This window comes from Coregonus clupeaformis, unplaced genomic scaffold (genome assembly GCF_020615455.1).
Source record: "Coregonus clupeaformis isolate EN_2021a unplaced genomic scaffold, ASM2061545v1 scaf0731, whole genome shotgun sequence".
Lineage (NCBI taxonomy): Eukaryota > Metazoa > Chordata > Actinopteri > Salmoniformes > Salmonidae > Coregonus > Coregonus clupeaformis.
Window position 1 is genome coordinate 146,157 of NW_025534186.1, and position 23,743 is coordinate 169,899.

The 23,743-nt window shown below is 48.2% G+C and overlaps 1 protein-coding gene across 2 annotated transcripts in view; it reads right to left on the reverse strand.

Annotated features, from left to right (window-relative positions):
• Positions 1–608: 608 nt before the first annotated feature.
• The window catches only part of LOC121586194 (ETS domain-containing transcription factor ERF-like), a 50,570-nt gene continuing 27,435 nt past the window's right edge, over positions 609–23,743 (reverse strand). The window contains exons 2-5 of one of the 2 annotated variants that reach the window (XM_045216518.1): positions 15,007–15,226; positions 3,367–3,482; positions 2,032–3,188; positions 609–1,905 (exon numbers count right to left, since the gene is read on the reverse strand). In XM_045216518.1, the coding sequence (XP_045072453.1) occupies positions 1,282–1,905; positions 2,032–3,188; positions 3,367–3,482; positions 15,007–15,226 (2,117 nt within the window). In that variant the 3' untranslated portion in view covers positions 609–1,281. Of the gene's footprint in view, positions 1,906–2,031; positions 3,189–3,366; positions 3,483–15,006; positions 15,242–23,743 lie in introns of both variants that reach the window. The other variant, XM_045216517.1, reaches the window with a different exon arrangement.

Below are 23,743 nucleotides of genomic sequence, written 5' to 3' on the forward strand. Positions count from 1 at the left end.
CAGTACCCTTCAGTACACCCGCTGGTGTGAGTGTGTCTGTGGCTTCCCTGAGTGGAGTGGCCAGTGTTGCAAGGAGGAGTCTGTGCCAGTTGAGCACGACTAGGTCCCACAGCCCCCAATCGGCAGGCCAACCTCTCTCTCTCTCTCTCTCTCTCTCTCTCTCTCTCTCTCTCTCTCTCTCTCTCTCTCTCTCTCTCTCTCTCTCTCTCTCTCTCTCTCTCTCTCTCTCTCTCTCTCTCTCTCTCTCTCTCTCTCTCTCTCTCTCTCTCTCTCTCTCTCTCTCTCTCTCTCTCTCTCTCTCTCTCTCTCTCTCTCTCTCTCTCTCTCTCTCTCTCTCTCTCTCTCTCTCTCTCTCTCTCTCTCTCTCTCTCTCTCTCTCTCTCTCTCTCTCTCTCTCTCTCTCTCTCTCTCTCTCTCTCTCTCTCTCTCTCTCTCTCTCTCTCTCTCTCTCTCTCTCTCTCTCTCTCTCTCTCTCTCTCTCTCTCTCTCTCTCTCTCTCTCTCTCTCTCTCTCTCTCTCTCTCTCTCTCTCTCTCTCTCTCTCTCTCTCTCTCTCTCTCTCTCTCTCTCTCTCTCTCTCTCTCTCTCTCTCTCTCTCTCTCTCTCTCTCCCCTCTCTCCCCTCTCTCTCTCTCTCTCTGTCTGTGTGTGTGTTTGATACAGGTACAGGCACTTGTAGAAGCCCCGTCTTCATCTCTATACAAAAATAAAATGGGAGAAATGTAATCCTCCATGTCTGCAGGGCTGGGGAGCCGGGTGACTGGTCTGTCTGAGTTGGGGTCCCCTGAGGAGAAAGAGTCTAACCCTAGAGGGGGGCCAGAAGGCAGGAGAGGTGAGGCAGGAGATGTGAGGCAGGAGATGTGGGGCAGGGCTGGAGGCTGGATATGAGGCTGACGGTGGGCTGGACAGGAGGCTGGCTTGGGTGTTCCATCCAGACACAAGCAGAGAGTTGCGTCCCCTCTGGGTCTTCCCCTGGTTTAAGTCACTGAGTCTGGGCTTGCTTGGACCAAAAGTCCCCTCTCCCCTCTTTTCTTCAACAGTCTCTGAGGGAGGGTCTCATTACAGTAGGAGGTAAGGGGTTTGGGAGCGTGTGTGTGTGTTCTCAAGTCAAGGACTGCATCATGGTTTGGAGTTTGATTAGGACAAGGTTTAGTTTGAGTTAGGAGAGAACTGTCTGTCTGTCAGAGTGGCAGGAGGACTACAGAGGAGTCATTTACACTGTCCTAAACCACCACTGACTGCTAGCATTAGTGTTTGTATGTATCCCTATGTGTGGATCAGCATCAGCAGTCCTTGTTCTCCAGTGACAGTTGGGCGGTGGCCCGGTGCAGGTCCTGGCTCACCCTCCTCTGAGCCAACGGGAGGGTACACTCATACCCCCCCAGGGCTGGGGAACTGGGGGCACTGCCAGCCCCGTTCTCCTCCATCCCTCCATTCCTCTCCGTCTCTCTTTCCCTCTCCTTCTCCTCCCCTCGTACTTTCTTGTCGTCCTGCTCTTCCATGGCCTCCATGCGTTGGTCTTCGCTCCAGCGCCGTTTGAAGCGCAGCTTGAGGGGAATGCACTTGGTCTGCCCCTGGGCAGGGGACTGGGGAGGTGGGGTGTCGCCTGGCTCGGCCGGCTCACTCTTCAGGGTGGGAGGTCCGCGGTGGGGGTGGGAATGGTAGTGGGAGGTGAAGAAGGGCAGCAGGCCTGGAGGAGGGGGCGCGGGGGCCTTGAAGACATCCTCATCCAGGTCGTCGTCGTTGGGGTGTGGGTGGGAGGAGGTCCCGTTGGGGTGGTGGGGGTGAGGCCGGGGGTGTCGGGGGGAGAAGAGGTCGTACTCGTCGCCCCGGTCATCGGGGTCGTCATCGCTGATGTCAGTCACCTCCACCTCCTCTTCTGACTCAATGTCTGAGATGGGCTCCACCTACAGAGAGAGACAGAGAGAAAGTGTTGAAATCACAGTCACAAACGCTTTAGCTACCATCAGGATCCTCAACACATACAGTCAAATAGTTCAAAGTGACTATGTCCCCTTGTGTGTGTGTCTCACCTTGATCTTGGGCAGTCCAGTGCTGTTGAGGGAGCCGGTGGAGGAGGAGTTGGAGATGAGTCCTGACCCGCCGGCTGAGCTCAGGTCACTGCCGAAGGACAAGGAAGACCCCAGACCGGAGGACGACAGGGACCCTGAGCACGAGGACAGTGAGCTCTGCCTGGGGTGGTGGCCCTGGCTACCGTCCCTCTGCTTCCGGCCCAATGGAGGAGGCTGCAGCTTGAACTTGAAGGGCGAGAGGTGAGGCGGCTCCTCACCCAGGTGCAGCGGGTGGTGGATGGGGTGGGAGTGGGAATGGGCCGAGTGAGGGTGGTGGTGGGCTGAGTGCGGGTGGGGGTGGGGGTGGGCCGAGTGCGGGTGAGGAGAGTGGGATTGGGATAGGGGTGATGGGTGTCGATGACTATTCAGACCTGAGCGTTCTCCTCTTTCCCTCTCTCTCTCTCCTCCCAGTTCTCTCTTGTCTTGGGTGAGGCGGTGTGGCTGGGGAAGGACGACGTTGGGGTAGTGGAGGAAGGCTCTGGGGCTGAGGTGGTAGTTGTAGACACTCTGGTGGTGGGCCTGCAGGTAGCGCTTCATTTCCTCAGGGTTGAAGGAGAAGTGGGAGCCCAGCATGGGGGAGAGGGAGGGGGATGGGGTGTAGGGCAGGTGGGAGGACGGGGTCATGGACAGGGCTGGGGACAGAGGTGGGGCTAGGAGCCCTGCACCCACAGGGCCAGGTAGGGGGGACAGGTTGTCGGGGTGGACCCTGTGTCCTGGGGGGCAGCGGGAGCCTGGGTGGCCATTGGGGTTCCCTGCTCCACCATACATCCTGAACAGAGACTCATGGGACAGACGGGGGTGGATCATACTCCTGTACCCTCCTCCTCCTCCCCCTGGACCACCTCCTCCTCCCCCTCCCCCACTCAGCCCTCTCTCTCCCCCTCTCTCCTCCCCTCCTCCCCCGTTGCCGTCCTCGATCTCGGAGTTGACAGAGGTCCCGTCGCTGCAGTCGCTGACCGAGCCGCGCGCCATGCGCCGAGCCACGGCACTGAACACGCCCCCTGGGCTACGCAGGTCCTCATTGGGCGAAAGCATGTCGGACGGCGTGGAGGGTGGGAAGCGGAAATGAGTTCCGGCTCCGGTTGGCACTGGGGGAGCACTCTGAGGAACACCACTACCTGTTAGAGGACAGGAGAGAGAGGGAAGACAGGAGAGAGAAAGGAGAGATACAATGATGAGGGGAGTAATATACACTCTTCTCCTAAGTAATGATATGGATTAGCACAGTCAGTGTTTAAGGATTTAGTCATGTCTGTGACGCACACCACACACACACACACACACAGTGAGTGGTACCTGTGGAGCCCATGTCTATGAAGGGGTAGTTGACCAGGACCAGTTTGTTGAAGTTGAACTTGTAGGTGAACCTCTTCCCTTTGGTCTTATGGAGGATCCTCTTGTTGTAGTAATAACTGGTGGGGAAACAGGCCAATATGGGGTTACACACTGAGACCTTTAGGTCACATTATTACCTGTACCATGCTTCTCAATATCAACACACAGTCATACAGGAACTCTTAAAATGGTACCACACACAGGTGAAATTATTTCATTGAAATCCGTTGTCAAATTTGGCCTGGATAAACACGTCTAAATAAACCCAGGTCTGTCATGTCCCTCCACACACAGCTAGTGAATGGTCTTAATTAACTAGTATTGTGTGACGTCCACACAAAGCAGCCTGGAGAGATGGTGTGTGTGTGTGTAAGTCTGTTATTGTGTGTGTGTGTTTAACTGCATCCAACCAAAACAGAGGCCCAGTAGTTTAGTCGTGGTTTTCTCTAGGCCAACTGGTCACACAGTCCCCTGTTAGCCCTAGTCCATCTCTTTATATAACATTCCTCTAAACCCACCAATAATACACCCATGCTTGATCTGTTATATAATGTCCATTCTCTCTCTCTCTCCCATGGCGGGCGGCAGGGTGTCTATAAGTCTCCATCTATATTAACCTTTGTCCTGTTATATAATATCTTTCCATTTTCTTTTTCCATCTCACATCCCTTTATATAACCCCACAGTCCCTCGCCGGCCTAACGCCGCTCTGACTAAGTGACTGTGTGTGTGTGTGTGTGTGTGTGTGTGTGTGTGTGTGTGTGTGAGAGCGAGAGTCAGTGTGTGTGTGTGTGTGAGAGAATGCGTGCGTCCATGTGTGTATGTCAGTGTGTGAGTGCGTGCCCTTGCTCTCCAGATCCCCTTCCAGTCAGTCCACTAAAGGGAGTGAAAAGATGGTTTTTTAGATGATGCTTAGGTCAGCATATAGAGGAGATGTGTAGTGGACCGGCAGCTAGCTGTACTGTCTGTAGCTAGCGTGTTAAGAGGAGGACAGGAGAGAGAGATGAGGTTAGGACTGCTGGTTATACAGTAGCATTAGTGGTGCTCCAGTGGTACTGACTGCATGGGTCTGGGCCAGTCAGCAAGTCAGTCAGCCAGTCAGCCAGTCAGTCAGCAAGTCAGTCAGCCAGCCAGCCAGCCAGCATGTCAGGCAGCCCGTCAGTCAGCAAGTCAGTCAGTCAGCAAGTCAGCCAGTCAGTCAGTCAGCCAGCAAGTCAGGCAGCCAGTCAGTCAGCAAGTCAGGCAGCCAGTCAGTCAGTCAGCCAGCCAGTCAGGCAGCCAGTCAGTCAGTCAGCCAGCCAGTCAGGCAGCCAGTCAGGCAGCCAGCCAGTCAGGCAGCCAGTCAGTCAGTCAGCCAGCCAGTCAGGCAGACTAGCTGCCATTATCTCCAATGGCTGTTATTTTACCTGGAGCCTCCCACTCTTATTATGCTAATGACAGACTTGTGGTGTCTTTGTGTTTGGAGGCAGACTGTAGCTCTTTTTCCATGTCTCTCTTTCCCTCCATCCATCACACTGGATCTGATTCTCGCTCTCCTTCCTTCCCATCTCTCCCTCCCTCTGTATCTCATTCCCTTCTTCCATCCTTCCCCCTTTAACATCATCTACCACTTTATCCCTCCTCTTGCTCTTTCCCTGTGGGCGATGGAGACAGAGCGGGAGACAGGACAGGCCTGCTCTGTTGGAAACCTTGTTTAGGTCAGGCAGCCTCACAGCAGTACGTCTCTCCATCTCTGACAGAGAGGAGAGGCACACGGTCCTACACAACTCTACCCACTCTCTCTTTCTCCACCCCTCCCTCTCTTCCTCCCTCTCTCATCACATAGTCAGAGTAAGGGAGCACTTTGAAGAGCATTTGAACTCACTTCAAAAGAGAAGAAAGATGCTTTGAGGGTCTGTGTTTAGCTGCCCCCCCCACACACACACACACACACCTAAAACCCAGGGAAACATCTTTATCCGCACATAATCAGATGTAACAATAACCGTGTGGATTTAGACTTAGTGAGAGACTTCCAGGAAAATGTGTGCGCTATTTGTTGTGTGTGTGTGTGTGTGGGGGATTGTGTGTATACAGTATGTGTGTGAGATTGTGAGGTTGTGAGATTGCAGGACAGGGATTACACCCACGATTACAGACGACTAAACTGGCTGATCAGACAAAAAAAGAGAGAAGTAGGCCTACACCAAAGAAAGGGAGAGGGAATAGAGAGAGAGAGAGAGAGAGAGAGAGAGAGAAAGAGAGAGAGAGGAGAGAGAGATGAGAGAAAGAGAGAGAGAGAGAGAGAGCAAGAAAAAAGAGAGAGAGTGATGAGAGAGAGAGAGAAGAGAGGAGAGGGAGAACAGAGGGATGGGTACTTTCCTGGAAAAAGTAATCAAGACAGTGCTGTGGAATTCCCAGAGTTGATGGAGAGAGGAGAAGAGAGGACAGAGGGATCAGAGATGAGAGAAGAAGAGAGGACCGATGAGAGAGGAAGAGAAAGTAGGGGAGAATTGAATCCCCAGTGTCACTGGTCTAACTATCCTTCTAGCCATATAGCTGCCCTGTCTATTGGAACACAGCTAGCCTCTTCATACTGCCACTATCAAAGAAATATGGCTGCTTGATACAGAGTAATCTGGTCTCCAGAGTACCATAGCTGCTCTCCACACACACACACACACACACACACACACACACACACACACACACACACACACACACACCAACTATTGTCATATAGCTGCTCTCTCTATCCCTCTTTCTCCACACAGACAGGCACGGACACACACATTGTTGTGCAGTAAATTGGCGCTTACTGTGACAGGAAGTCAGGATTACAACGCCCTCCATGAGTCCCTGTTGATTTTCTGCCTTTTTCGTCACACCAGCTGCTCACACTCAGGTGTGGGGCTTTATGCACGTGAGACTTAACACTACTGGAAAACCTGGTGTGGATGACCGGTGTTGGTTGGTGGCTGAACTGTAGTGTGTGTGTGTGTGTGTGTGTGTGTGTGTGTGTGTGTGTGTGTGTGTGTGTAAAGATGAGGGTCTGGCTGTGGGTCTGATTAGGCTGTTCACATGCTCTAAGAGTGTGTGTGTGTGTGTGTGTGTGTGTGTGTGTGTGTGTGTGTGTGTGTGTGTGTGTGTGTGTGTGTGTGTGTGTAAAGATGAGGGTCTGGCTGTGGGTCTGATTAGGCTGTTCACATGCTCTAAGAGTGTGTGTGTGTGTGTGTGTGTGTGTGTGTGTGTGTGTGTGTGTGTGTGTGGAGATGAGGATCTAGCTGGAGTCTAATTAGGCTGGTCACATGCTCTGTGGGCGCGAGCGTGTGGTCGAGTGTACTCAGGGTGTGTTCTCCCCGCACAGCAAATAAAAGACTCATTCTATCCTGGACAATGAGATGCACACACACACACACACACACACACACACACACACACACACACACACACACACACACACACACACACACACACACACACACACACACACGGGAAACACAGATACACACGGACAATAAATGTACAACACACTCGACACAAACTCATACAGTCACCCTCTCCTCTCCCTCATTCAATCTATACAATAGGCTCTGTTGTAAACAGGGATTCCTGACCTAGTAACAGTCCTAGTCACAGTGGTGTCACAGCAGTCCTGCTCAATCAAACACACACGGAGTGAACACGGTCGGTGTATGTGTGTGTGAGACGGGGGAGGGGTATCCTACGGCGCCTGATGGTAATCTTTGCCATCTAACCTCTGACCTGTATGAGCTGCTAACAGTCATCATCATGACCCCATCAGAGGACCAGACCAGACCTATACATGGTACTGGGAACAGAGACCATAGGTATAGCATCAGCCCATTCTTCTTACCATTAGGACCAATATATACAACATTTGCAGAGAGAGAGAGCGCGAGAGAAAGAGAGACAGAAAGTGAGAGCGAAAAAGAGAGAGAGAGAGGCTCAGGGCTTTACTGTGCGACTGCCATCTCGGTTTTCTCCCATAGCCCTACAACCAGTACACTGATGCCATTGTCCACTCTCCCTCTCCATCCCTCTCTCTCTGAGCACCGGGTGGAGAAGGGATCCACACTGGGTCTGGGGCTACAGAGAGCTGAGGAATTCACCATGGTTTTACAAGTGCAGTAATGTCTATGGGACGGGTTTGATTCCAAGTGCTGTGAACCAGTTGCCCTATTACTGTGATTAATATCACCAATAAAGTGTTGTTCATCCATTTCACTCAGAGCAAAAATAAACAAATAAAAACTGAAAACAAACAACAAGAATCCCCGATCTACTCCCTTTGGCATTTTGCTCCATTCACACACACACACACACACACACACACACACACACACACACACACACACACACACACACACACACACACACACACACACACACACACACACACACACACACACACACACACACACACACACACACACACACACACACACACCTCGTTTGACACCAGAGCGGTATGTGAGGCCATGGGTCTGTCACCACAACAAACCCTCTCAAGATGCACATCAATAGTAATGTGGCAAGAGGATTAATGGCACTAAAGATGAATTAAGTTCTAAAACACACACTGTAGCAACCATCCCCATATGGAACACATGGCAGTAGAGTGGGCCACATTGCTCCACACATATGGGAGAAATCTGGAGACCAAAGTCAGTGTGGTACCCAGGACTTCAGCTGGAGTTAACTTACACACACTCGCTCTCACACACAGTTCAAACAACACGCCTGTTTTCAAGCCCCTGCACTTCAATCACTCGCCCCCATGATCTTACAGTTTCCTGTATAGTGTGCATATGGTGATTTCCCCTTATCAGGAATACTATTGTATTCCTGTGTGCCTGTGAGTTGACTTTCCAAGAGGACACACGACTCTGGTCCCTGCGTCATTCCTGTCTCCTGCTCCCACAGCCAGTGTGAAATTCACACTCCCACAGTGAGGATTAGGCTGTGTGTGTGTGTGTGTGTGTGTGTGTGTGTGTGTGTGTGTGTGTGTGTGTGTGTGTGTGTGTGTGTGTGTGTGTGTGTGTGTGAGCATGCGGTCTTGTACTACTATCCTTGTGGGGACATGATATCCCCAAAAGTCCCCACAAGGATAGTAAAACAAGGAAAATTCTCCCTCGTGGAAACATTTCCCACGTCCCCACAGGGACAAGGGCTATTTAAAACGTATGGGTTTGGTTTAGGGTTAGAATTGGATTAGGTTTAGGTTTAGGTTTAGGCGATAGGGTTAGGTTTAGGTGATAGGGTTAGTTTTAGGCAATAGAGAAAATAGGATTTTGAATGGAAATCAATTTTAAGTCCCCACAAAGATAGAAAAACAAGTGTGTGTGTGTTAAGGTCAGAGATATGAGGGACAGAGAGATGCGCTACAGAGGGAAAGCGAGATGCGCTACAGAGGGAAGAGAGAGACGCTACAGAGGAAAAGAGAGATGCGCTACAGAGGGAAATAGATACGCTACAGAGGGAAAGAAAGAGATGCGCTACAGGGGGAAAGAGAGATGCGCTACAGGGGGAAATAGATACGCTACAGAGGGAAAGAGAGAGATGCGCTACAGAGGGAAAGAGAGATGCGCTACAGAGGGAAATAGATACGCTACAGAGGGAAAGAGAGATGCGCTACAGAGGGAAAGAGAGATACGCTACAGAGGGAAAGAGAGATACGCTACAGAGGGAAAGAGAGATACGCTACAGAGGGAAAGAGAGAGATACGCTACAGAGGGAAAGAGAGATGCGCTACAGAGGGAAAGCGAGAGATGCGCTACAGAGGGAAAGCGAGACATGCGCTACAGAGGGAAAGAGAGAGATGCGCTACAGAGGGAAAGAGAGAGATGCGCTACAGAGGGAAAGAGAAATACGCTACAGAGGGAAAGAGAGATGCGCTACAGAGGGAATTAGATACGCTACAGAGGGAAAGAGAGAGATGCGCTACAGAGGGAAAGAGAGAGATGTGCTACAGAGGGAACTAGATACGCTACAGAGGGAAATAGATACGCTACAGAGGGAAAGAGAGAGATGCGCTACAGAGGGAAATAGATACGCTACGGAGGGAAAGAGAGAGATGCGCTACAGAGGGAAAGAGAGATGCGCTACAGAGGGAAAGAGAGAGATACGCTACAGAGGGAAAGAGAGATACGCTACAGAGGGAAAGAGAGATACGCTACAGAGGGAAAGAGAGAGATGCGCTACAGAGGGAAAGAGAGAGATACGCTACAGAGGGAAAGAGAGATACGCTACAGAGGGAAAGAGAGAGATGCGCTACAGAGGGAAAGAGAGATACGCTACAGAGGGAAAGAGAGAGATGCGCTACAGAGGGAAAGAGAGAGAGATACGCTACAGAGGGAAAGAGAGAGATACGCTACAGAGGGAAAGAGAGAGATACGCTACAGAGGGAGAGAAAGATGCGCTACAGAGGGAAAGAGAAATACGATACAGAGGGAAAGAGAAATACGCTACAGAGGGAAAGAGAGATACGCTACAGAGGGAAAGAGAGATGCGCTACAGAGGGAAAGAGATGCGCTACAGAGGGAAAGCGAGAGATGCGCTACAGAGGGAAAGAGAAATACGCTACAGAGGGAAAGAGAAATACGCTACAGAGGGAAAGAGAGAGATACGCTACAGAGGGAAAAAGAGAGATACGCTACAGAGGGAAAAAGAGAGATACGCTACAGAGGGAAAGAGAGAGATACGCTACAGAGGGAAAGAGAGAGATACGCTACAGAGGGAAAGAGAGAGATACGCTACAGAGGGAAAGAGAGAGATACGCTACAGAGGGAAAGAGAGAGATACGCTACAGAGGGAAAAAGAGAGATACGCTACAGAGGGAAAGAGAGAGATACGCTACAGAGGGAAAGAGAGAGATACGCTACAGAGGGAAAGAGAGATACGCTACAGAGGGAAAGAGAGATACGCTACAGAGGGAAAGAGAGAGATGCGCTACAGAGGGAAAGAGAGAGATACGCTACAGAGGGAAAGAGAGATACGCTACAGAGGGAAAGAGAGAGATGCGCTACAGAGGGAAAGAGAGATACGCTACAGAGGGAAAGAGAGAGATGCGCTACAGAGGGAAAGAGAGAGAGATACGCTACAGAGGGAAAGAGAGAGATACGCTACAGAGGGAAAGAGAGAGATACGCTACAGAGGGAGAGAAAGATGCGCTACAGAGGGAAAGAGAAATACGATACAGAGGGAAAGAGAAATACGCTACAGAGGGAAAGAGAGATACGCTACAGAGGGAAAGAGAGATGCGCTACAGAGGGAAAGAGATGCGCTACAGAGGGAAAGCGAGAGATGCGCTACAGAGGGAAAGAGAAATACGCTACAGAGGGAAAGAGAAATACGCTACAGAGGGAAAGAGAAATATGCTACAGAGGGAAAGAGATACGCTACAGAGGAAAAGAAAGAGAGATGCGCTACAGAGGGAAAGAGAAATACGCTACAGAGGGAAAGAGAAATATGCTACAGAGGGAAAGAGATACGCTACAGAGGGAAAGAGAGATGCGCTACAGAGGGAAAGAGAGAGATACGCTACAGAGGGAAAGAGAGAGATACGCTACAGAGGGAAAGAGAGAGATACGCTACAGAGGGAAAGAGAGAGATACGCTACAGAGGGAAAGAGAGAGATACGCTACAGAGGGAAAGAGAGAGATACGCTACAGAGGGATAGAGAGATACGCTACAGAGGGAAAGAGAGAGATACGCTACAGAGGGAAAGAGAGAGATACGCTACAGAGGGAAAAAGAGAGATACGCTACAGAGGGAAAAAGAGAGATACGCTACAGAGGGAAAGAGAGAGATACGCTACAGAGGGAAAGAGAGAGATACGCTACAGAGGGAAAGAAGAGAGATACGCTACAGAGGGAAAGAGAGAGATACGCTACAGAGGGAAAGAGAGAGATACGCTACAGAGGGAAAGAGAGATACGCTACAGAGGGAAAGAGAGAGATACGCTACAGAGGGAAAGAGAGAGATACGCTACAGAGGGAAAGAGAGATACGCTACAGAGGGAAAGAGAGAGATACGCTACAGAGGGAAAGAGAGAGATACGCTACAGAGGGAAAGAGCGATGCGCTACAGAGGGAAAGAGCGATGCGCTACAGAGGGAAAGAGAGATGCGCTACAGAGGGAAAGAGAGATGCGCTACAGAGGGAAAGAGAGATGCGCTACAGAGGGAAAGAGAGAGATGCGCTACAGAGGGAAAGAGATACGCTACAGAGAGAAAGAGAGATACGCTACAGAGGGAAAGATGGGAGAGAAAGAAAGACAAAAGGGGAGAAGAGTGAAAGAGGAGGAAGGCTGCAATGAATTGGTGTAGCTTACAGTGAGGGTTAGGCCATCAGTGGCTACTAATACATTATATATTTAAGCAATAAGGCTTGAGGGGGCTAAGGGCTGCTCGTACACACGACGCAACACGGAGTGCCTGGATACAGCCCTTAGCCGTAGTATATTGGCCATAAACCACAAACCTCCGAGGTGCCTTATTGTTATTATAAACTGGTTACCAACGTAATTAGATCAGTAAAAATAAATGTTTTGTCAGCCAATCAGCATTAAAGGCTCGAACCACCCAGTTTATAAATATAAATACACTACCAGTTAAATGTTTGGACACACCTACTCATTCAAGGGTTTTTCTTTATTTTGACTATTTCTTACATTGTAGAATAATAGTGAAGACATCAAAACTATGAAATAACACATTGAATCAAGTAGTAACAAAAAAGGTGTTAAACAAATCAAAATATATTTTATATTTGAGATTCTTCAAATAGCCACCCTTTGCCTTGATGACAGCTCTGCACACTCTTGGCATTCTCTATAGTAAGGATGAGAGGAGAGGAAGAGAAGAAGGAAGAAGAGGAGAGCAGTGGCGAGGAGGAGAGGAGAGGAGGTGGAGCTCCCATCGTTAAGATGTATTAAGACCCAAAAGGACTTATTCAATGAGGGATTAATAAGAGGAAAACACCCCCCTCCCTCCAAACTGTGATTTGCAATTAGTGTGTTAAACCAGCCTGTCCTCCTCAGACCCCATCTGCATCAGACACCATGTCAATCACACCCCTGTAGAGACTTACGTAAGCCCCCAACCTAAACAGGGCGACTCCATCACTCTTCTGCTCTTACTGCTTCCAGATTATGTGTGGTTTATCAGTTTATCAGTGCTTAGTCTAATCTTTGTCCTGTGAAGTCAGAAACACAAGAGACTACAAGCCAGCCCATTAAAACAGTCAGTGGTGACTGGTTAGGTTAGATACTGGGCTGTTGAACTGTGTTGTTCTCTCAGGTTATGGGTCTTATTCTCTGTCCCGATTGAAGCAATTGCGTGCAATGTGTCACCTACGTAATATTTTAGACTGTACAGATTAGTCCAAAGTGTATGTCAAAGTCTGTTGTGTTGCTGTCAGTGAGTAAATGTGTTGAACCTGCTGTTTGGGTGTGTGTTATGGTGAGTGTGTGTGGCTGTGAGGGAGATCAGGACAGAGTCTGTGTGACAGATCCAGGCTAAGCAGTGAGCTGCCTGGGGGATGATACTGTACAGCATGAGGCCTGGATGGATTACTGGCTCATTACACTACAGGGTCACAGACCTAACAGTACACCTAGGGTCATCACCATAATAGCTTGACTTGGTGTTACAGTGTATGGGGGTCATTGCAATAACGGTGATGCCCTAATGGGTGTTAGGGTCAGTGCCACAACAGAAGGCTATATTGGACCTGAGTTGGTGTCCTTAAATGATAGGCTTCAGAGTCACATGTGACATGCTACATGTGGTCAGAGTAGTAGTTATACAGTAGGGATGGACATTTGACCTTTTTGACTGTTCGAGTTCTCGCATTATTTTTTATCTCGCTCGAGTACTATTTTTAGAACAGCCAGAGGCTGTACAGCCACTGGAAAACAATGTTTGCGCATTTATCTACTGTATATGCCAACAGTGAGCAACAATGCCTCATTTATCATTACCATTACAGATAACGAATCCTATTTGCTAAATTGCCTCATATATATATGTATATATTCAGTCAATAAAAAACGTGCCATTTAAGATGAATTTATTGAAACTGTAATATCAACTGGTTATATTATATCATGGAACACAATCTTCAAAAAGGTAGCAGCCTCAGCAGTATGGCACTTACTTGTAGAAGCCTATGGTTGTGCAATGGCATAGCCTTGTTTTGTTCATTTAGCAGACAATACGCTCTTATTTCCCGAGCCCTTATCACAGTCAAGACACCTATTTTACAGTAAAAAACATGATGTAATATAACAGAATAATGTGAAGTGATTCGAATCTCCCGTCTAGAACAGTTATTCTCAGAGTGATCATTTGAAACTGGGCTCAATTTAGAAAGTTAACGTTTTTCAAGTTTTTCAGGGTTACAAAACAAAATGTGTCTTCTATTCGATATACAGACGTTCGATTTTGTTTATTACGCCTGTTCCTTGTAATTTTCTAAATGGATTAACAAATCTACATTGAACACTGCATGGGGATGAATTATGGCCAGGACATCTGTTTGGTGAGTAGGCCTGGACTTAATGATTGAATTATTTGTTTTCATTCATTTTTACGATATAGACAATTTTGACTTCGTGGCTGTGGTAACTAGTGACAACCGCAAAGCACCCTAAGCGGAAAATGACTAAATTCTTCCAAAACTGCAGCTCATTGTTGGAACACATATTTCTCTACTTCAGTCAACCAGTCCGTTTAGAATTGGTGATGAAACAGTCATCATTTCGCAAGGAATATAGCTTGTGTATCCCATCAGTTAGATATGTTTTTATAGACATTTATTTCTGGGAAAGGGAATTTAGGGAGCAGAATTGTGTGATGCTTGGCTTTGTTTATTTTTTGTTGTGTCCCAAAAATGCACATGTACAAATGGAACACTAGTCAAAACAAATTAACGTTGTCTTCAAAAGAAAATGTTGACCAAATAGATGTTTAATATATATATATATATATATTTTTAAATCTCTGGTAAAGATTGGTTTTGACGTCAGTTTGTGTACTTGATTTCTCATGCCAATCCCTATTGTACAGTGTATGGGTGATTCACATGTGATAGGCTACATGTGGTCAGAGTAGCTGTAATACAGTATATGGGGCCATGGAGGTCAATGCCATAACAGAATAAGGAGCGTGTGTTAGGGATGTTTGAGTGAACAGTCTTTTTTTGTTTATTCACTGCCATAACATTCCATGGGCAATATTATCACCGCCATAGCAGGTATATGGGGCTTGAGTTGGTGTCAATAGAATCCATGTGCTTTCTGGTCACTGCCAAAACAGTGTATTGGGAGATAGAGTCAGTGCCAATACGATAGGCCTACAGTATACAGTGCTTTAGGGGCTAGACTTGGTGTCATAGCCATAACAGCCAGCTTAGACAGGTGATGAAATGTTGACCGTGCACAACATAACAATAAACCTATATCTGGGGCCTAAGCCAGAGCTTTATGAGTAATTGGGGCCTGGATCACTGCCATAAGACAGCCATGTGCATTAGGATCAGGGTGTAAACAGCACAGTACATGGGGCTGGACACGCTTGGTGTCATTGAGTTTCCTTACCGGAGTGCCCTGCTCAGCTTGTCATAGTTCATCTGGGGTTTGCACTTGCGGGCCCCCCATAACCGGGCCACCTCGTCAGGGTCCTTGATGACAAACTCTCCATAGTCCCCCTGCCAGGCGATGACGTCATGGTACTCCTCCTTCCTCAGCAGCTCCAGGATGAAGTGCCACAGCTGGATCTGTCGCGAGCCGGGGCTCGACTCGGGTTTGTAGGCCCAATCTGGAAAGGCAAACCCTGGGGAGGAGAGGGGGAGACCAGGGAGAAGGGAGTTAGCCTGGAGGTCCCTGGAGCACAGCCATACTGATGGACTGAGATGATTAGCCTTCATAGAGGACAGCACATTCAGAAAGGCTATGCTCAGTCTAAATGTTCACTTATTTCTGAAGTCTAAACAGCAGGCAGCACATAAAAACCCAACGTTTGGGCCAATAGCCAAGTCACGGGAATGCAGGGCAGGTCATGAATATTGATTCCAACTCCATTGAGGCGAGAGGAGTTGCCGCTAGCCCTGTCAGGTGCTGTCAGGTGAAGAGTGGAACGTGTGTTCTATAAGGTGTTTTGTAGAAGAGGAAAGAGGATTAGTGAGGCCTATTTGTGTTCGGTCTATTAGTTCTCCGTCTGGAGCTTAGGGATGTATTTGGGATCCATCTGTACATCGGTCTGGTTCTGTCTCTACTGTTATTAACATGTACACAGTGCTGCACATCATCAACTGTGGCTGCTTGACACGTTGCGGTGTCACTCACACCTGCCTGACCTGGCCTGGCCTCTTCTCTGCTTTCCTCTCCTCCACTCCACTGTGTGTTGTATCTGACTCATGGTAGACTGGGTGCAGAAACCACGACCTTCCTGTCACCGTCACTGCTATGGCGTCCACACAACCACAACAGTCCTGCGCCGGAAACACTCACTGATCTCCCTGTCGTGATACTACTCTGATAGTGAACACACACACACACGTACACACACCATCACAACATTTGTGCTCTTTCTATGTCTGTGGAACACTATTCATGAAGAAAACCTCTCCACTCCACCTCTTTTCCCTGATTCTGTCACTCTTTCCTACTGACAGAGGAAACAACACGGCCTAGTCCTCCCTCCCTCCCTCTGTCCCTCCATATATCCCTCCCCCAAATGTACAACGGAAACTCAAAGTGTGAAAGGCGGAAACAGACTGTGGGTGTGGGCACATGTTTGTGAGTGTTTGTCTGCCTGCTCGACTGACCTTGATGTAAATGTGTGTTCAAGATTGAGAATACGCCAATATGTGAGTGAATGAGGGTATATTCATGAGACTTGAATGACGAGTTGAATGCACTTGAGAGGCTATTTTTTCACATGCGTGTGGTCACGAAGATGTGACCAATCTGAGCCAGACTGGGTGTTAGCATCACTGGTGTTAAATAGTTTAATCAGAGAGAGACACTGATTACCTACTGTTCAATATGACTAACATCCTCTCTACATAACCATTACTCTGCCAGAGAAGAACAGGAGTCCATATTAATGTGATAAAATCAGGCCTAGTCAATGCCTACAAATCCCATTCATCAGGGATTGAGTCCTACAACTTTCTCCTATACAACAGATAACATGGCGTTACAGAATTAGCTTAACTTTAGACGGCATTTGAAGTATGAAAACATCTGACAAATTTAAATTTCAGGGTGAACTATCCCTTTAAGATCTAGCTACAACATGGATGTGTATGACATCACTATGGCAGAAAAGCCACTACTAGGACAGATGAGCACTGAAAAGCATCAGAATAGCTCATTTTAGCTAGATGTTGGAGGGATTTTCTACACGACGGACAGATTGATAGATAGATTATAATCTGCACCATGCTTGGCAGCGCGACCATTTAGACCCTGTTACCTAACGCTCTTCATTATGTCAATAGACCGCATCTGGCAAACAACATAGAGCCACGCTCAATAGATTCATGCCAGATCTGCTTTATGTAGTTCTATGTGGGCTTAAATAGGTCTGCCTTGGTGAACCAGATTGACTAACTGAATAAGGGCAGTTTGGAGAGTTCTCAATTAATTACAGATTTATTTTCTATATATTTTGTTGCCAGAACTCGGTTTTTGATAGGATGACATTGACACAGGCACCAGAGGTCACAACAACAGACTATACACACGCATCGCGTTTCAGGTCAACAGGTGAAATGGATCCCTGGTAAGTAGTTAGAGACAAACTCTGCCTGCCAACCTCTGAACAAAGACAACAAAACCAAACGTCATCATCATCATCAACACACGTCCAGATATGGAGACACAGAGTACCGTGTGTGTGTAAATAACCCCCCAGCAAACAGCCAGCTAAACATGATATGAAAGCAGCAATGTGTAGTAATAGAAGTGATATTGGTAGGAAACAATGTCTCAGCAACCAGAGCCCAGTAGTGTGTTGTGATACAGGACAGACATAATGTCCTCTTCACAGGAATTCGGAGTAAAATAGAGCCACAACAGGTGTCTTTTCCTCACTCCCCAAGGCTGTGTGTCATATATGTTACACCCAGAGGACAAACCTGTCCTGAGTCACAGTGGATCAGTTATCACAAGAGGCCGCTCATACTGACACAAGAAACAGAGACCATGACGCACACACACACACACACACACAGAGCCGCTCACACTGAAGTCATGACATGTCCACAGGTCTGTTTGATGAGGTTTTAAGCGACCCTACAGTGGGCTTTGTGTGAGAAAGACACTTGTGTGTGTGTGTGTGTGTGTGTGTGTGTGAAGGTGTGTCAGAATGCATCAATACCATGCAGGACAAAAGCAGTGTGGGACCTCACCCCCAAACTTAACCTCTCTGACCTCTACTCCTCCTGCACATCCTGCTCTCCTCTCCTCCATCCATCTCTGGCGCTCTCTTTCCCTCCTGGGGGAGACACCAGATAGCCATTACAGCACAGAGAGAAGAGAGGAGCCAGACACACACACACAGCATCAATAATGCAGCAGCTAGGCTGTGTGTGTGGAGGGAGGGGGGCTAATCTCTGCCCTGGGACACTAGAGGTTGGGGTGTGGAAGGGTGTTAGTAAGTGAGAATATATAAAGGGGGGGGGGGGGGTTAAGAGATAGAGAGATGGGGAATAGGAGGGTGTGGTAAGTAGCTACAAGTTTGGGTTGGGGGATGGAGGGAGTCGGGGGGGGGGACTGAAAGAGGAGGAGGGAAGAGGAGACACGGTGAGTCCTGGGACAAGGAGAGAGAGAGGGGGAGGAGGACACAGTGGGAAACAAGAGTGGGAAGAGAGAGAGACAACGGCTGAAGAGGGGGTTGGGGACAGAGAGGGGATAAAGAGAAGGATGAGGTCATAGCTCGTCTGGTAGTCTTGTCATCCAGGTCACATTGCTCACCCCCCTCCCTTGTTCTCTCTCTCTCTCTCTGCGGATGCCCGTCTTCCTCTGTGTGATCTCTTTGGCAGGCCTTTTCTAGACTTCTAACGCTGGAGCTATTTCAACTATGTAGAGGGACCAACTCCAATGCCCTCTAAACAGCCCAGAGAGAGACATTGGGGGAGACAGAGAGGAAAAAGCGAAAGATAGCGAGAATGAGAGTAACGTGGCCATATCTAAAGCTGATTTTCTGTGAGGGACAGAATGGACACAGTGTGTGTGTGTGTGTGTGTGTGTGTGTGAGTGAGTGAGTGAGTGACTAGAAGCATGAGGCCTTGAATCTGATTGTGAACTCCAAGCGCTGACACACACGAGTACACAGATATCATCTCCTACCCCCCACCCCCCCCCCACACACACACACCTCCTTTTGTGAACAGTGGTTCCTAGGCACCATTGGCACAGTGACTGACTGACACACGGCCTCTAGCTATAAACAGGGGGGTGGAAGAAGGGTGGAGGAGGAGAGGGAAAGGGGGAGTAAGAAAGAAAGAGGGAAGCTGGGAAAGGGTGGGGTGTGAGTTAGGGAGGAAATCAGAGCCTCTGTAATGTTACCACGGTCATAACACCACAGGGAGAGGAGAGGAGATAAGAGAGAGTGGGCCTGATCAGTACTTCTACCTAGCTAACCTTCTATGTGTACTGAAGGAGAGAGAGAGAGAGCAGTTACATTTGTGACCTGTTGCCACAAGGGCAACCAGTGAAGAACAAACACAATTGTAAATACAACCCATATTCATGTTTACTTATTTTCCCTTTTGTACTTTAACTATTTGCACATCGTTACAACACTGTATATATACATAATATGACATTTGAAATGTCTCTATTCCTTTGGAACTTTTGTGAGTGTAATGTTTACTGTATTTCACTTTTGTTTATTTTCTATTTCACTTGCTTTGGCAATGTAAACATATGTTTCCCATGCCAATAAAGGTCTTTGAATTGAATTGAACAGGAAGAGCGAGCGAACCAAGTCTACCTGATAAACTATGGAGGGAAAGTAACTAATCAGAGATATCTAGATAGGTGAAAGTAGTGAATAAGAACTGTGAATAAAGTTGTGAAGAGCTGAAAAGTCCCTGACCTTTATTCAGAGGAGGAGGAGCTGAGTCGAGGCATGAGCAGGAACAAAACTGCAGAACTATTCTTAGGACTTATTACAGACCACACCATACACACTTTACCCAGTTAGCTACACGACCCTGTCATTGTTCAACTACTGGGGCTTTCAGCACTGTGAGAGAGACCGAGAGAGAGACCGAGAGAGAGAGACAGAGAGAGAGAGAGAGAGAGAGAGAGAGAGAGAGAGAGAGAGAGAGACAGAGAGAGACCGAGAGAGAGAGACAGAGAGAGAGAGAGAGAGAGAGAGAGAGAGAGAGAGAGAGAGAGAGAGAGAGAGAGAGAGACCGAGAGAGAGACCGAGAGAGAGAGACCGAGAGAGAGAGACAGAGAGAGACAGAGACAGAGACAGAGACAGAGACAGAGAGAGAGAGAGACAGAGAGAGAGACAGAGACAGAGCGAGAGAGAGAGAGAGAGAGAGAGAGAGAGAGAGAGAGAGAGAGAGACAGAGAGAGAGAGAGAGACAGAGAGAGAGACAGAGACAGAGAGAGAGACAGAGACAGAGAGAGAGAGAGACAGAGAGAGAGACAGAGAGAGAGAAAGAGAGAGAGAGAGAGACAGAGAGAGAGAAAAAGAGAGACAGAGACAGAGAGAGAGAGAGAGAGACAGAGACGGAGACAGAGAGAGAGACAGAGAGAGAGACAGAGAGAGACGGAGAGAGACAGAGAGAGAGAGAGAGAGAGAGAGAGAGAGAGAGAGAGAGAGAGAGAGAGAGAGAGAGAGAGAGAGAGAGAGACATGGAGGTGGGGGAGCAGTGGTGGCCTTGGAGGGACGAAAATAGACCCATACACACACTGGGGTTATTGTTCCACAGACAGAGAACGAGAGAGCGTGAGGGGGGAAGGGGGGAGAGAGAGAGAGAAGTCGAGAAGTGCTACGAGAGGGGGAGGAGGAGCGAGAAACAGGAGACAAAGCCTACAGGAGTCTGGTGTCCTGTACTAGCAACATTATACATCCAGTAACACAACCACACACTCAGTGACCAGTTTATTAGGTACACCCATCTAGTACCGGGACGGACCCCCCTGTAGCCATGAAAGGACGCACATGGTCAGCAACAATGTTCAGACACGCTGTGGTGTTCAAACATTGATCAATTGGTATCAAGAAGGGACCTAATGTGTGCCAGGAAAACTGTCCCCACACCATTACACCACCACCACCAGCCTGTACCATTGACACCAGGCAGGAAGGGTCCATTGACTCATGCTGCTTACGGCAAATCCTGACTCTGCCATCAACATGACGCAACAGGAACTGGGATTCGTCGGACCAGGCAACGTTTTTCCACTCCTCAAATGTCCAGTGTTGGTGATAGCGTGCCCACTGGAGCCGCTTCTTCTTGTTTTTAGCTGATAGGAGTGGAACCCAGTGTGGTCGTCTGCTGCAATAGCCCATCTGTGACAAGGACCGATGAGTTGTGTTTTCCGAGATGCCGTTCTGCACAGCGCCGTTATTTGCCTGTTCGTGGCCCGCCTGTTAGCTTGCACGATTCTTGCCATTCTCCTTCGACGTCTCTCATCAACAAGCTGTTTTCGCCCACAGGACTGCCACTGACTGGATGTTTTTTGTTTGTCATGCCATTCTCTGTAAACCCTAGACACCGTCCTGCGTGAAAAGCCCAGGAGGGCAACCGTTTCTGAGATCCTGTATCCGGCGCGCCTGGCAACGACGATCATACCACACTCAGTCGCTTAGGTCACTGGTTTTGCCAATTTCAACGTTCAATTGAACAGTATCTGAATGCCTCGATGCCTGCTTTATATCGCGGGCCACGTGACTCACTGTCTGTAGGAGCTGACCATTTTCGTGAACGGGGTGGTGTACCTAATAAACGGACCACTGAGTGTATATTCCCATTCACACACTTATGCACACTACAGCCTATAGCTTGCAAAACACCCTACACACCATAACCTTCCTGGAAATCTGCTGGGGTATTTTCAGCAAGATGCAACGTTCAGAATGTTACAGATAGAAAAGTAATGAATATAGCAGACTTGATTCCCTATTCTACATGACAGACAGACTTCGAGCCTGGAGTTGGACCCTGTTACTAGAGCCTGGAGTTGAACCCTGTTAGTAGAGCCTGGAGTTGGACCCTGTTAGTAGAGCCTGGAGTTGGACCCTGTTACTAGAGCCTGGAGTTGGACCCTGTTACTAGAGCCTGGAGTTGGACCCTGTTACTAGAGCCTGGAGTTGGACCCTGTTACTAGAGCCTGGAGTTGGACCCTGTTACTAGAGCCTGGAGTTGGACCCTGTTACTAGAGCCTGGAGTTGGACCCTGTTACTAGAGCCTGGAGTTGGACCCTGTTAGTAGAGCCTGGAGTTGGACCCTGTTACTAGAGCCTGGAGTTGGACCCTGTTACTAGAGCCTGGAGTTGGACCCTGTTACTAGAGCCTGGAGTTGGACCCTGTTACTAGAGCCTGGAGTTGGACCCTGTTAGTAGAGCCTGGAGTTGGACCCTGTTACTAGAGCCTGGAGTTGGACCCTGTTACTAGAGCCTGGAGTTGGACCCTGTTACTAGAGCCTGGAGTTGGACCCTGTTACTAGAGCCTGGAGTTGGACCCTGTTAGTAGAGCCTGGAGTTCTTCCTGCTCAGATCAAGAATCATGTTTAATGCCAACTAGCCTACATAAGGAACTAAATGATCATGAGAGAATTGCGGCACAAGTTGATGTGATGGTTTCTTGGAGACCAGGCTGCAGGGGAATGGACTCTGAGGACCCCAGTGGCACCCAATCATATGGGACATAATCTTTAACTAGAATTACTCTCTCAACACACACATACACACACATACACACACACACACACACACACACACACACACACACCACCCCCATTGTCCCAGTGGGGTTTGGGGCAGCAGAATAATATTGTGTCAGTAAAGCTGGTGGTGGATCTCTGAGGTGCTGCTGGGTATATTTATTACCTTCACCAGAGTAACACTACGCTCCCAAGGCATTACCCTCTCACCTAACACACACTCGTGCACGCACACTCAAGCACACACACACAGGCGTGCAAGCACACACACAAACCTCCTTAGGGACAGACAGCAAGTGCCCCGCTCTTCTCTTTCCCGCTCTCCCTCTCTTTCTCTCCCTCCCGCCATTTCACATATTGGTGTTAATGTACTCCTGTAGCCAGCTCTGGGCAAACAGTTGACTTTTCACCCCTCTCCTCTCCTCTTCCCAACATGTTGCACTGGGCTGTGTGTGTGTGTGTGTATTGTGTAACTATGTAAGTGCCAGATAGTGTGTTAGTGACTGTGTGACCCAGGGGCATTAGGTGGGGGTGCAGGACTTATGTGTGTCAGTAGCTAGGTTTCCATCCAATTTGCAAAAGATTTTCATGCTAATATTCCATTTTCCCACCAGAGATGTCTTTCCATCAAAAGGACTTGTTGCGGATAAAAGGCTGTGCGTGATGACGCAGTGAACATAAAAGTAACTTTTGCGGTTAAATTCCCATTTAACTGAATGAATAATAAAAAGTTAAATGGGTTTCCATCACATTTTAAACTGTACTGATGGTTTTGTCACAAAAACTGTTGCGTTACAGAGCGAATGTGCCCACTCTGGTCATGGCACGTGCGCTCTAGCCAACAGCTGGCAGATACAGTGAGGGTAGGCTACCTACATTATGAGATTATTATGGATAATAGTGATATTATTTTTATTTGTCAAACGGCAGCCAAGCATCGATCATCATTCGCCAGAATAAGATCCTTGATATTTATTGGAGGAGCATCAAGCTCATCACCGTGCATTTTCACCACCCTGTGAAGTTCATCATAACTTATTTCATCTGTAGCCTAATAAACTGCATGCTTTTCCAAGTTGTGGTGAGAGGACCACACAACATATCAAGTTTACTTCGATATGATGGTTATTATATCAATATTTGCGCATAAAGGCGTTTCCACCGGCATTTCTCACATAATTCATTTTACAGGCACAAAAAGATCCCACCATGTCGAATGAAACAATTGTACCAGCATTTCCTCTTTCTATCAGCCCAGTCATGACTTTTTCATGCATCAGGTAATTAATTCATCCGCATGAAATGGTTGGGTGGAAACCTGGTTTGTGTTGTGTGTGTATGGTCAGTGAGACATTGGTGGCACAGTGTCTGTACTACGCATGCTGTTGCCAAGGTGATGCTAGAACTATCCGTCCATCAGG